At 40.3% G+C, this 15394-nt stretch overlaps 1 protein-coding gene across 2 annotated transcripts; it reads left to right on the forward strand.

The window, feature by feature from the left end:
* Positions 1–25: 25 nt before the first annotated feature.
* On the forward strand, positions 26–13409 carry LOC310992490 (plastin-3-like). Of its 2 annotated transcripts, none has more exons than XR_014595689.1 (16): positions 26–106; positions 3146–3214; positions 5649–5800; positions 6299–6428; positions 6632–6764; positions 6942–7023; positions 7138–7303; positions 7501–7640; positions 7778–7873; positions 8802–8988; positions 9102–9180; positions 9278–9398; positions 10033–10166; positions 10497–10620; positions 10727–10846; positions 11220–13409. XR_014595689.1 is itself a non-coding variant. In XM_083980555.1 (16 exons), exons 2-16 carry the CDS (start codon positions 3154–3156, stop codon positions 11350–11352), a joined length of 1863 nt encoding a protein of 620 aa, XP_083836681.1. In that variant the 5' UTR covers positions 26–106; positions 3146–3153; the 3' UTR covers positions 11353–13409. The 2 variants fall into 2 exon arrangements, 1 of the variants encoding a protein (XP_083836681.1); XM_083980555.1 differs by having other exon boundaries at positions 10722–10846.
* The last annotated feature ends 1985 nt before the right edge of the window (positions 13410–15394 follow it).

The following is a 15394-nucleotide window of genomic DNA, read 5'->3' on the forward strand; positions in this document are numbered from 1 at the left end:
CGGGCGGTGTCAGCCGAAGAAAACGGGACAGAGGAGCAGCGAGAGGCCGATACAGGGAGAGTCACTTCCCCCGGGTGTCTGGACTGAATCACTCCGCCGTCTTCAGGTAAGAAGCAGCGAGGCAGCGGCGTCTCAGGGCGTTTTCTCACTGCTGCGTTAATAGGTCAGGGAATAAGATTTGTAAGAGACTGCGGCGCATCTTCAGCTTCCATTCAGGGAATTACATTTCATAGCTCTTTTTTTTTTAACCTCAGGGTTTATTTCAATGAAATAGCGCGAACAACAGATTGTTAATCGTGGAATTTATGAGAACCAGTAGATTTGGAAATATATTATACCTAGACCCCAACATTCCCATTGATTAGCTACTATTAATATTAGACGCGCACGTGTCTTTTATTTTCTTATCGTCTTATTCTTATTTCTTTAATGGACGTTCAACATCCGTCTCGTTGTCTACCTATTTGTTATTTTTTTTTCAATTTACCTATTTGCAGAAAGTATGCAAATTGCTCACAGACTATGCAATCAAATCTTCCATGATCACCTAAACTTGAATAACATACTGTACAGGCTGATCGGTTTCAGACACAAAGCCGACACCTGAGGGTGTTTCCCCCCACTCTCAATGGATGAATAGAGTGAGTGGCAGACAGAGCAGCAGCAGCTGTGTCAGGATGACTGCTGCTGATATGAAATAATGCATCGTCATTCTGGACACAGGCATGCATGTGTTTGTGAAGGCCCCTATAAACACATGCAGTCATGTGCACGGAGGCCGGTGTGACTGGATGAATGAATCCTCAGAGTCTAAATCTGGAGGACACACACCATCCATGATGCAGGCAGCATGAGCAGAGCTGATGAGAATCTAACTAGATCCCTGACTTGGTGTTGTAAATTACATTCAGGATTGTTGTGCTTTTCTGATTGGTTCATTTGGTTTTAATCCTTAATTTCCCGTGCATGTTATACCTATATAACTGCAAAGTAAATAAATAAATCAGCATATCTTAGATTGTATTATTGATAACCACACACACCTCTAATTTAATTTACCTCCAGTTTAAGAAAAGTAACCACAAGACATAGGAAGGAGGTAGGACCGTCAATGCCTGAAAATGGTCGGTTCCTCCTGGAGTAGTGACATCTGGTGGCCGTAAATGTGCAGGCCTGTATTTGTCTGCACTACAATACACAGCAGTTCTTTCGAACTGAAAACACTCAGTTCTACAATGTCTCCACAGAGAAGCAGAATCACATCTGTTTTTAATGCACTCTTTGTCATGTGGAGGGTGCCCTCTATGTTTTGCATACAGTCTGGTTCTGCATTAAGAAAAAAAAAACCCAATGTGGCATCTGATCACTGCTGTTATTCTTTTAGTGGAGTCTGAAACAAACTGTTTGCTTCAAATGTTTTTGGAAGCATTAGTTGCCCCTGTGAACAGGGAGGCTCGTATGTTTGCATCCTGCACTGAGGCATAACCTATTTGTTTATTTGGCACTGCTGTAACATGATCGTAGTGAACACTTGGTTGCCGGATGGAAATGGAATGAATTTTCTAGCCAAAGTCTAATGACTCATAAAACTCACAAGACTGGAAAGAACGTCATCATGGCCTTAAGTCTGATCAGCATTCCTCATTTAAATCAGACTTCACTAATGGACGCCACTGTTACCTGAGACTAAAAATAATATTGAAATGGCTCTGGCTTTCTCGTCTTGCATTGATTGTCTGTGAATATAATCCATCAAACTGTCATATAGTACAAGTTAGCAGGGCTCCATACTCTCTGCAGTGGAGAGCACTCTCCCTGGCTAAATCATATAGGCTAATGTCACTATCTCTTCTCTCTGGGCCTGTATGTCTAGAGTAATATGTCCTATAACATTGTCTCCTGCTCCTGCAGAGCTCTGCTTCTTCCTGCTGAAGATCTAATCAGATGTATCTGTGTGCTAAAACAGATTCAGTCAGCTCCCTTCTTGCAGCATCACATTTGCTGATGAAGACAGTACAAAATATTTTCCTAATTTCCCCTGGATACAGCTTATCAATTCCATAAATTGAGAACGTTATGAGATTTCAGCCACTCCCACCTGCCCTGTGCAAAAGTATGAACAGAAATAGGAAGCAGGTGTTTTGTATTTGTGCCTATAGGTCGTTGTTACTGGAAAAGAACATTGCTGCTGATGTTTGAGGATGCTTTAAGTGGCCAGATGCCATTCACCTGTTTTGTATTTTGGTGGTACAAAGGGTCTCAATGACATCAGTCTCAAAATGTAAACACCAACTCCCAACACTGTTTTCATAACCAAAGGCCACTGGGTGTATCCTACAGAAAAAAAAACATTGGGATTGTTTGTCATTTGGAAATGGGAAAGAAAGAGGATACGCAGGTGTATGAGTCAATGTACAAAGAGCTTATGTGGATCACATATCGTTTTTGTTCTGTAAGCATTATACATCTAAATACAGTAGCTGTAATATAAATATCTGTCTACACAAGCTATAAAACAAACCGTCTATGCTCTCCATTACAGAATCATATTACAACAAAGACAGTCTCCATAAAACTATTAGATGTTCTAATGGTCTTTAGGCTTATGCAGCCGTAAAGCCTAGTGGCTCTTTGTGCAATAGATGAAGCTGCTATATCCGTCTTGGCTGTGTGAACAGAGCTGTGCAGTGTGAGAGCTGCAGCGTGGCTCCAGGCTGACCCAAGGAAACAGAGGAGGAAGGATGGCACCGGACTGGTGTAGCCCACAGGCATCATACTGGACAAATCTGTGTTTGTCGTGTACTCAGAATCCTCAACGAAGCAGCTGTGGATCAGTCTTCTCTACTCCTCTTTGTCTAGCTGGAACGCTTCTGGTGGATTTATCTCATATACAATTATGATTTATTAAAGAGCGATTACGTAACATCTTTAAATATCACAATGATGACTGAGATGAGTCTATGGAGACAAAGGGATGAAGAATTTATGAGAAATTACTTAATATCAGTAGCACTGGCTATACTTTGAGCATAAAAAATGTGAATGTAGTACATAAAAACATAAAGAGATATTGACTCTTGTTTCATAAACTGTGTTTCTCAACTCAAATGCAGCATGTTCTTATGCTCTGCTGCTGTTTTTGTAGGTGTCAGTATGTCGGGAAAGGTCAGTGCAGAGGAGATGGAGGAGATCAGGGAGGGCTTCCAGAAAGTGGGTGAGTAAAAATGTCTGTGTGTGTGTTGAAGTTGCAAAAGTTGCAGATATGAACCAAAGAAGGATACATTTATTAGATTTGAAGTGGGTCAAGGCAGCCGACAAACACATGTTCTCATATAGGTCTGGCTGCTCTGGGACTGTGTAAGTGCACATCTGATGGACAGATGTTGAGGCGAGATGGGGAGAGAAATGAAACCTTTGATACACCCACAGCTCAGTTATTGCTGTGGGCAGTGGATCTCAGGCAGCTGTCCTCCTCAAGGATGCCTGGAGGTCCCCAACAAGAAGGGAAATCATTTTAGTTTCACTATAATTCCATCCATAAGCAGGAAAATGCCAGAATGTAATAAAACATTCAAAAGCTTTTTGCTTTTAAATGTTTTATTATATTCTGGCATCTTTTTAGATGGGGCACCCTGGGACATCAGAACCCATATGCAAAAGTCATATTGTACATGCATTGAATTTCCATATATGAAAAATTATATGTACGCTACATACATTAAAAAACTATATGTAATCAACCTAACGTGAAGCCTATTAGAAACTGGACCATTTTCATGTAGGCACATGAAGGCACAAAAATGTGTATGTTTAATCAACATACTTTGAGATATCATTCATGCATATAATTATTCATATATAATTCATGTATTTTTTAAAAGTGTGTAATATATACTGTAAACAGCACATATATGGGGTCTGCCTTATAAATGCCATGTAAAATTCCTTATGTAAATATTTTCCACATACGATAATAATATTTCCCCTTAAATGTGACATAATGACAACATCTTCCTTGATGCCATATATGGACACTTCTACATGAAAGTATATTTGTAGTATTATATTTTGTAGATTTTCTTTCATTTCCGTTTTAATATATTCAAAACCGATAATACATTTAGGGCCGGATTTACTAAAGGTTTGCGTGTATTAAAACGTGTGCAAACGTGATTGCACGCGCAAACACATGTGGAACCTGATCTACTAACCGGACGCACCGAGGATTGCGTCTCTCACACGGGCAGAATAGCACGTTCAATCCATTTAGCGTGTTTGCCTTGATGAATATGTAAATATGGGCGTTTCAGCCAGAACGTGCAGAATACTGGGAGGAGTAGATGCAAATAGATTTATTTAGCGCGTGCAATGTGATTTACCAAACCAGGAAGAGATTGCGGTGGCTGTTTTTGCGTCTTTATTCACCACGTCTGAAAACCATGTACTAACTGATACAACTTTGCCAAAACGTATGCGTTTATTGATTTGATACCTATCAGAGCCCCGTGATCTTACATCTCTGCATTTCCTCACGTCTGGGTAATTCTGTAACAGTTTTTCAGCCGTGTTAAAAGTCTTTTACGCGCCGTTACGCACGGGGCACGTCTGTCCTGCAGTGCGCTCCTCTCCTCTCCTCTCCTCTCCTCTCCTCTCCTCTCCAGTACCTGCCTGCTCAGCTCCGTCTCTCAGTCCCGGTCCCGGACTGAGACGTCACCGCTGCCTTCACCCGTCTTTGATCCCTCTGGTCAGTGGTCAGAGCGTTTAGATCCGTGTGTCCCACCTGAGCTCTCTATTAATCCACTCGATCATGGGCGGCACACACATATTATAGGTGTGTGATTGTGGCTGCAGCTGCTGCCTGTTCGTCACTATATGACGAGTTGGGCCCTGTAGCGATTTGTGTTTATTTATCTAAACAGAGCGCGAGAGAGATGAACACACATGCTGTCTTTGTCTGCATCGGATCAAATGTCATTCTGTCCCTTCGTCCGTCCAGCTCTCTGTCCCCTCTCTCCATGGCGGAAACGATTACCAAGCGCAAAACCCTCATTTACAAATTGCGGTTTGCACGTGTTTTCATTTAGCGGGTTACTCTTAGTAGATCACCTGTTTTGCGTGCACTAAACAAACTCGCAATATTATAGCGGGGGCAAACAATATAGCGCCCGCTATCTGGGATCTCAGTAAATCCGGCCCAATGTGTACAGTAAATTAGTGAGTTACAGGGTGCTGAATGGTCGATATGGCAAAGCATTCTGTTTCCCCATGTTTTCAGTTTTTATACTGACCTAACCATTTCCCTCTCAGACTATTCTTTCAAGATATACCATAACTAACTGTCAGCACATTGCGTCTCATTTAGTGAATGTCTCTGTCTGAACAGTGCATCAGTCTAATGTCAGTTTTCTTGTTGTGAAAAATGAACACAGTACTAAGCCAAAATACTGTTCTCATAGAGGTATGACCTTGTCCCCACCCATCATTTACTAAACATGAAGTGTCAAAACATCTGCTACAGTGTATACAACTGGTCATGAATCTGAATCCTGGAGTTGTTGTATCAGTTGGATAAAGAGAAGAGCAACAAGGTGTCTAACTGTTTTCCTTCTTGGTCCATGTTCCTCCTACATCCACCCCCTCCTCTGTAGATGTGGATGGTAACGGGTACATCTGCGCCTCTGAACTGGGCGACCTCTTCCGCGAGGTGGGCTGTCCTCTGCCTGGATACCAGATCAGAGAGCTGCTTCAGAGGCTGGACCGAGACAAAGACAGCCACATCGACCTTGGAGAATTCGCGGCTGTAGGTAACACTAACCTACGAACTAACTTACTAACCAACCACTCACTCACTCACTCACTCACTCACTCACTCACTCACTCACTCACTCACTCACTCACTCACTCACTCACTCACTCACTCATGGAAATAACCTATAGGTTTTAATATAGGTTTGAATATATGTGGCATACATAAAATTGGCCGTTTTCATATATACGCGCATATATCCTCATATCACCTATATGCAGTTTACCTGTGCATATATGGTGCATACTGTATATACGCATATATGCACCATATATGCACCAAATATGCGTATACCGGTATATGAAAACTAATTTTATCTGTCACATATATTCAAACCTATATTAAAACCTATAGGTTCTTTCTGTGTAGGCTAACTCACTCAATATAATGTTAAATTAACTAATCAAGTGTATTGCTAAATGTCCGTGACAAACACACAGTGAACACGGTTTGATTGACGCTAAAATCTGTGGTGTGTGTGTGTATGTTCAGATATATGAGGACCTGAAGGACGACCGCTTGGCCCAGGGTTTCAGGAAAGCTCTCAACAAGAAAGAAGGCATCGTAGCCATCGGGGGCACCAGCGAGATCTCTAGTGAAGGAACTCAACACTCAATCTCTGGTTAGACATCAAAATTATGCCTAACTTTAACATGAGGAAGAAATTACTGACAGTAGCAGTTTGTAAATGTGTTTATTTCTGCTGTAAAGTTGGACATTTTAACATGGGAGTCTATGGCAATTGACTCACTGTTGGGGCCAGACCCTTGTGGCCTATTGTGGTACTGCAGGTGAAGTAACACTCGTCTTGGCTGTATATTTCAGAACAGGAGCGCTTTGCCTTTGCCAACTATATCAACTCTTCTTTGGAGAAGGATCCAGACTGTAAACATGTGCTGCCCATCAACCCCAGCACTGAAGCTCTGTTCAAAGCAGTGGCAGATGGCATCGTGCTCTGGTAAAACCCCAAACTTTTACTTTATTGTATCAGACATGTAAGACAAAAATCTTTCTCCCAGAACCAGTTTGTTTACCAATGACTTAAATCTTTATCTTTACCCTATTTTGAATTTCACCTTCAACTTCATTTAGTTTTGTGTTAAGTAATATGATTTTCTCACTTTTTTCATGACAGTAAACTCATCAACCAGTCTGTACCTGACACCATTGATGAGAGAACCATCAATACGAAGAAACTCACTGCTTTCACTACACAGGTCAGTCAACTGTTTAATTTAAGATTTTTGTGATACATAGGCTATGTATTAACTTGAAGCTCAGTTGGTCAATCACCACCTCACTTTGTGTCTTGAACGTTTTCCCCCCGACAGGAGAATCTGAACCTGGCTTTGAATTCAGCCTCGGCCATTGGCTGTCAGGTCGTCAACATCGGAGCTCAAGATCTGAAGGAGGGAAAGCCCCACCTGGTGCTCGGGCTCCTCTGGCAGATTATCAAGATAGGATTGTTTGCGGATATCGAGCTGAGCCGCAATGAAGGTACACACGCACTTGTGGAAATAAAGTAAAAATAACATAGTGATACAGACTAACTTCACGTGATAACATGACTTAAACATCAGGTTATAACCATAAAACTTTGGCGTCAAAAACGTCAGGTAGAGCAAGGAACTTTTATACGTATACTTCAATTCTATCCCCATTAACCTGAGCTATGTTTGTCTGTGTGTGTGCAGCTATTGCAGCGTTGCTGGAGGAAGGGGAGAGTCTGGAGGAACTGATGAAGCTCACTCCTGAGGAGCTGCTGCTGCGCTGGGCCAATTTCCATTTGAAGAAAGTCGGCATGACCATATCAAACTTCTCTGGAGATATTAAGGTAACAACATGTTCATATGAGAGAATAAAGTCAACTTATTAGACTTGACATTAGTGCTGGGGAGTTATCATTCATCATTATGGTATCTTAACCAGTCTCTGGAGGTTCACTTCATATGTGTGTGTGTGTGTGTGCAGGACTCCAAGGCGTACTACCACCTGCTGGAACAGATCGCTCCAGACGGCAGCAAAGAGGACGTTCCTCGGATTAATGTCGATATGACTGGCCTATATGTGAGTTGATGACGCAACAGTAACAGTTAGAATATGTAACTTTTTATTTATCCAAATGCATCAAGTGTTACAGTATCGTAGACATCACAGCTGAAATCAGTCATGAATTTGAATGTCACATTAATGTGGCCCTTTCTTCTCTCTCTCTCTCTCTCTTTGCCTTTAATAAAAGCATAAATAGCCACCTGTCAGCTTTACCTTACATTCAGTTGTTACAGGCTGAATGGAAGCTGACTTCCTGTTGACCCTCTTCCTACTTCCTGTACGACTATATTAGGATCATGATACCACCCTGTGGCAGGATTTGAATCTTGTTCCTCTTTTTCCATCTAGTACTTTTCATATTATTGAACAATGCAGTGATGCACAGATTGGCTCTGACCTTTAAAATTTGTATACTCCTGTTGCACAGAAGTAAGCTAAAATGAAATATACCAACATTTATTTAAAGAAGAGGTTATCTTTTTTTGGTATAATTAAAATGGAAATGGGTTTCCTCCATAGAAAAATATTTGATATTAAAATCTCTGAATGTCGCTGCGTCTTCCTGAACACATACTGAATGATGTAAAAGTTCATATTAATATTTGGTTGCTGCTACTTACAATATGTCTTGAGCTTCATGTGGCCATCATCTTGGATAATGTCACTGATAACTTGATGAAAACTGTATTAAAATGTTACCTTTCACTCTTTTAACCTACTTGCTGCCTGTAGATGCTATAGTAATATAATAAATTTGATTCGCCATGAGACACAGAATCCACAGTGAAATGTGGGTGATCTCTAAATCAGTGATTTCTTAGTGAGAATATGTAACAGAAACTTTGTATTGATATAGTCAGACATCTTTTGTGATTTTATTTTCCTTATAAATGTCCTGAATCCCAACTGAATCCCAAATGTGCTTGTCTTTGTGTTTAACCAGGAGAAGGATTCGATGAAGAGAGCAGAGTGTATGCTCAAACAGGCCGATCGCCTCGACTGCCGACAGTTTGTGACCGCCGTTGATGTCGTGTCTGGAAACGCAAAGCTCAACATGGCCTTCGTTGCCACGCTCTTCAACAAACACCCAGCCCTCACCAAACCAGAGAACCAGGAGTGGGTTCTGGAGAGTAAGCATGGATTAATAATTCCTTTTGTCACAACTTCGAGTAGGAAGGGTTGAAAACCTCCTGGTGCGGTGTGGGTGAGGTTCATCACTGCCTCTGTTTTGGTCTCTGTCAAGGTGAAACCAGAGAGGAGAGAACCTTCAGGAACTGGATGAACTCCCTTGGAGTCAGTCCACATGTTCACCACATCTACGGGTCAGTATCTTCAGGATTTTCACTGTCACATGGATGCAGAGTTCACATCGATGTGTAACTGTTTGTTCACCTCTGTGCGATCTGCGTGTCAACACAGAGACCTGCTGGACGCCATGGTGATTCTCCAGCTCTATGAAAGGATTAAGGTGCCAGTGGACTGGGACAACAAAGTCAACATGCCTCCATTCAAAGGGATTGGAGGAGGCCATTTGAAAAAGGTACATTTGCAAACTATTGCAAACTACTTTCTGGTGCTCTGGTGTTAATCCTTGAATGAAAATGGGAGTGTTCAACCTGAAATGAAATGAAATACAATAAATTCTGTGCTTACAAACATGCAACAATGAAACATCCCTCATACAGGTGCATCTTAATAAATAAGAATATCATGGAAAAGTCCATTTCCAGTGGTTCAAGTCAATCAGCTCCAACCAAGTATTGATTGCATTATATAGATGGGCATACTTTTTATAGGGCCAACATTTCCATATTAAAAATGCTTTTTCCCAATTGGTCCCTTGTAATATTCAAATATTTAGAGATTCTGAATTTTAGGTCTTCAATAAATGTGCGCAATAATTAATCATTATATTAAAAAAATAAATAAAAAATAAACACATGAAATGTTTAAATTTGTGTGTAATGGATCGTATTAGTTTCACTTTTAGAAGTGAATTACTAACATAAACTTTTCCATGATATTCTAATCCATTGAGATGCACCTGTACAATACTAGTATAGTACATTATACCTCTTCACTGTAGGGACTAGAGTTACTATGGTTACAGCCAGTTATAGAAGCCATTATGTTCTGTAGCACTCAGATACCAACTGTGTGTGTGTGTGTTGCAGATAGAGAACTGTAACTACGCCGTGGAGCTGGGTAAGAACAAAGCAGGCTTCTCTCTGGTGGGGATCGGCGGTCAGGACCTGTATGATGGAAATGCAACTTTGACCCTGGCACTGGTGTGGCAGCTGATGAGAAGGTGATTTACTCTCATTAGTTGAAACTTATCACATGGTCATTTAAAAAAACAACAACCCATAAACAGAACAAAAAGACAAGTGGAAAGAAAGTCAGGATGTTGCTATACAGCAGTAAACAGGCAGGGGGCGCTGTTGGAGTTCATGACAACATCAGTGAAATCAGTGTGTGTGTGACTGAAGATAAAAAAAGGTTGATGGGAAATGTAGTCTTTGTTTATTTTGGAAATATTACAACAGTATTGGTAGACAGAGGGGCCATGGGGTCACAGTATAGCTTCATTTGTTGACCGGTGTGATTTAGTCATTAATATGCTCACATCTACATGCAGGTACACCTTAAATCTTCTTGAAGACCTCGGAGAAGGAGAAGTCGCTGGAGATGATTTGATAGTTACGTGGGTCAACAAGACTTTGTCTCAGGCCGGCAAGAGTTCATCCATCAAAAGCTTTAAGGTGAGTTTCCCTATCACTGCAGCCGAATACCAATTGTCGAATACTGTAGTGTAGTGTATTATATGTATGACATGTGTGTGTGTGTGTGTTTCTCTGTTTAGGACAGAACAATTGGTACCAGTCTTCCAGTCCTGGACCTGATTGACTCCATCCAGCCGAACAGTGTAAACTTCGAGCTGGTTAAAACAGGAGAGCTGACAGACGAAGACAAACTGAGCAACGCCAAGTAATCACCGCTCTGTTGTTCTCCCTCTGTGTTTTGTGTGGTAGCTGCTGAGTTGTGTGATTTGTTCTGTGTTTCGTTCAGCAAATTTGATCTCCACACTTTCCATGAAAATTTTTCCTTAGGTTCTGTACTACTGTATCTAATCTTAGGGTTAGATTACAAATATCAGAGTCCAACTTTAACTTGATAATAATGAAACAGTTAAAAGTTAGGGCAGCACAGAAGATGCACAAAAGATGCTAACTGCAATTCAAATCAATGATGATCAACGAAAAATCAGGAATGAATGTACAGGCTACACGATGAGAAACTAAAGGTGTCATAGATCTACTACTTTGCTGCTGCGATCTTGACTCTGCCCTTTCTGCATCAGATATGCCGTTTCCATGGCGAGGAAGATCGGAGCGAAGGTCTACGCCCTGCCTGAGGACCTGGTGGAGATCAACCAAAAAATGGTGATGACCATCTTCGCCTGCCTGATGGGAAGAGGCATGAAGAGGGCTTAGAGGACACGCACACACACTCTCGCACACACACTCTCGCACACACACACATTCTTGTAATGCTATCTTTGTGAGGACACTCATGGACATAATGTATTCCCTAGCCCCTTATCCGAACCTTAACCATCCAAAACAAATGCCTAACCTTAACCATTACTCTTAACCTAACTTAAACCCAAGTATAGCCTAAAGTCTTAACCCTCAAACAGCCCTTGGAAAAAGTGAGGACTGGCCAAAATGTCCTCACTTCCCAAAAATGTCCTCACTCTGTTGGTTAAAAACTCTCGCCAGTCCTCACAACGTAGTAAATACAAGAACACACATACACATACACACACACACACACACACACACACTGACTGACTGTCTGCCTATTTGTATGGATGAGACATGAAGAGAGTGAATATAGGTGTATTGTCTTGTCATTTTAAGCCATTAATCCAGCCAAAATAGAAGTGCCACTTTATTCTACATCTATACTGCATACATAACATGGCCATTTGAGTACATTGACATAAACAGTAGTGATACTCTGATGTTCAGACAGTTTGCAGTAAAGTTGGACTTCTACAACTGCTACAGGAAAAATATTTAGGGTTTATTTCATGATCTCAGTTTAGTTTTTGTGAAGTACAGCAACTTTGTCTAGACTGGTGACCAGTCCTGACTCTGCCCAGTGTATCCTGGGACAGGCTCCTTTCCAAAAAAATAAGATAAGGTTTTTGTTTCTTTAAATATAAGGACTGTGATACATGGGAAATATATAAAGACAATGATTGTGTAACATCTCTCAGCACTGTGAAAGCAAAAGTTCACGGTAGTCACTTTTCAGCCTTTCTTTCTTTCTTTTTTTAACTTTTGATCTGTCTGGAGATTTTATTTCAGTCTTACTGTTGCATTCCTGCATTTTTTTCTACAACATACTTGACATTTTTACAACTGTGTTGCCTAGAATCTCCCATGTGTCCCTGCCTCTAGATCTGCTGTTTCCTCCTGAGGTGCCAGCTTGTTCACAGTATGAGCATTTATTATACTTAAGCCATAATAATCTGTACTGAATACCTGTTGGCCTTTTTTTTATATACCGTATATGACTAAAGCTGTGCTACATTATAGACAGTGACTACACAACTGGATACCTTAATGTTTTCTACATCACATATCCACTAATACTGATGTTATTAAGGTATTAAGTGGATGACTGGATAGATTGGTGGATGTAATATATTTGTAGGAAATCTAAGTATTTTAATGGATTATCTTTAAGGGCATTTTAAGGGGTAAAACTCCTTACAGTTACTTAATTTGAACCTTAGACTGACTGAATTTTACAGTTTTGTTAAACATTTCATGATGTTAGGAGTGTTTCATTTTTACCCCTTAAACTTATCATATTGTGCCTTGTAGATAATCCATCAATAACTCATTAATATAATCAATATTTCTACTAATTGACCTCAAATATAGAATAATTGGTACATTACAGGAAAAGCCAAGGTGCTCTTGAGGAAATTAAGGGTCATCTGTAAAAAATTCCCTTAATATATTACAATCCATAGCTGTATCCATCCTTTCATGACAGATCGGGGATTTTAAATGCCTGAATCCTTATTCACAATCATAATATAATTTATTTGCACCTGCAAATATTGTTGCTCCATGACATACTGTAAACCAAATTCCGACCTTAATGACAACCTAAAAAAAAGAATACAGATGAAAATAGAAATAAAAAAATGTTTTTTGTTGGTCTATGCAGCTGTTTGTTTTGAAAATCTAAGATGTCAAAGCTGCTACTGCTTTAAGTTAAACCTCAGCAATACAGAGGCCTGCATTGTTGAAAAAGATGTCTTGTCTACTCAGTGCACTGCTTTACCCTCTTATCATCACAGACTATTCAGAAACTTAACATCTGAATTTAATGACTGTAGCTGATTAAACAGCCTTGATTAACATAATACAAACACATCGTAAGACAGATCTCTGGTCTGGTTTAAAGTTACATTTTGTTCACATGCTGCATCTGTTGAAAGTTTTCAGGTGATGCTGATGATGACGAGATAAAGCACTTTCCAATCAGCTGTTTATTGGTACTGGCCCCTGTGGGTTTGGGTTATGTTGCTTTACATGCCAGCAATACCTTCAACATTCAGTGTGTACAATCAGATCAATAATGAATAAAAGGATTTTTCCTATGCTGTTTTATTTCGTTCTGTCTCTTGAATTTTCCACTGGGATAATGAATACTTTGCAAATATAAAATTTTAATCGGAATTGCTATTCAGTTAAGTAACTCGAACGTAGAATAAATTAGCATTTAAATGAGAGACTCCTAACTTTTCCCTGTGGCATTAATTTGAGCTTGACTAAAAACATTCTGCTTCAGCTTCGTATTTCACTTGCTGATACGAGGTCAGTGTGGATCATCAATAGCAAAGCAAAGCAGAAAGTTTCTCAAAACGTTGAATTAGCAGTGAAAACACTGTGTTACAAGTCCTGAGCTCTTGTTGGGTTGAATTTTTTAATTTCTTGTTGGTATTTGGGCTTATTGGGACCTGAAAGTATAAAAACTAAGCATCATCTTTTGACTTTTGAGAAAAATGATGTCCACATACGAGGACACTTGGTCTGAATTTACATAAAACCATAAAGTCACCATTGTGTAATAAAGTGCAAAACACATAATTTCCAACCGAACACAGCAGTGTTTTTCCTGACTGCTTTTGCATTTATTCATAACATATATGAACATGTTTTGAACATCACAGAGCAAAAACAAGACAAGAAACAACAATTGTGCCCATTTCAGCACAGTCACATCTACAATATGGCTTGTTTGAAGTGCCGAACAGCTGCAGGAAGACATAGGTCTGTAACAAAGTATGAAACATTTAAAACATTTGGATAGCCACTGTTTTATCTAAAACTGAACATGGCTATGGAAAAACTAAATTTGTATGAAACATTTAACACATCCAAAAGCCTGTTTATTTACTTACTCTCCAAAACTACTACTACTTCAGAGTGCCCTTTTTTCTGTAGAAACATGTTCATACCTACAGTATGTGTAACAGTTGCAATCCGCTTGCAAGCAGAGGAACACCTTGCATGTCACACATGGCGTTCTTCAGGTTGACCACCTCTGGAAGATGTGCATTAGCCCTCCTGTGGACTGAGACTTAGGGGATTGCCTTCACAGGACAACTTTTCCTTTGTTACAAAAGGTCTGCATCGTCTTCTGGTACACCATTGTCATACTGGAACAAGAAGGTCTTAGCCACTTCCATACGAAATTCAAGGGAAGGTCTACAGTATCACTGAAGGTCTTTGTGCACCCAGGTGTTGGCTCAAGCCAGATCCGTCACGTGCACTATCATCGGCAGTAAAAGCTCATCATTCTGTCCACAAAGTCCACCCCACCTATCTCAGAGTTGTATTGGTGGACAATACTTGGTTGCGAGATAATCACATATGATCAGTTTCTTGTCCTATTGCTTACAGACATCATCAATACTGGTTTATTGTCATACCACTTCACTATGGACATCTTTCCATCTCCAGTGGTAACTTGTGCTGAGGTACCTCTTCTGGCCTTTTGGTGATTTTTCACAACTACCAGTCATGTACTGTACACCTGCTTCTTCATCATTCATTTCACACCTTGGATGGTTGTAAAGAACTGATCACAGTACACTTTTGTGCCCAATTGCAGAGTTCGAGACAGACGATCAATGACCAAGCTTCCCAAACGCAGATCCTCTGATTCTTCGACCAGCTCAAGCAGTGCATCTGCACCTTGATATATGTCCAAGTCCAGCACAATGTTATCTGCTGTCACGCAAACAAAGTTCTTCATGCCAACTGGGTTTGCCTTCATAGTCAGACATTGTAGACTTTATTGATTAGCCTTTCAAAATGCGATCCAGAGAAGGCCTTACCTTCCAGAATTTGTCACACTCTTTCAGATAACATCATCATCAATGGGCACTTTTGGTGAAAAATTCTGAAAAATCTGTCACATGTGGGTCTTTGTGTGATGTCTGGG

The sequence above is a fragment of the Trachurus trachurus genome (assembly GCF_905171665.1).
Source record: "Trachurus trachurus genome assembly, chromosome: 10".
Taxonomy (NCBI): Eukaryota; Metazoa; Chordata; class Actinopteri; order Carangiformes; family Carangidae; genus Trachurus; species Trachurus trachurus.

Coding starts and splice junctions, on each gene's coding strand:
- LOC310992490 (XM_083980555.1), top strand. CDS start 3,154: ATGTCGGGAAAGGTCAGTGCAGAGGAGATGGAGGAGATCAGGGAGGGC. Junction 7,304..7,500: donor CGAGCTGAGCCGCAATGAAG/GTACACACGCAC, acceptor GTGTGTGTGCAG/CTATTGCAGCGTTGCTGGAG. Junction 9,399..10,032: donor GAGGAGGCCATTTGAAAAAG/GTACATTTGCAA, acceptor TGTGTGTTGCAG/ATAGAGAACTGTAACTACGC.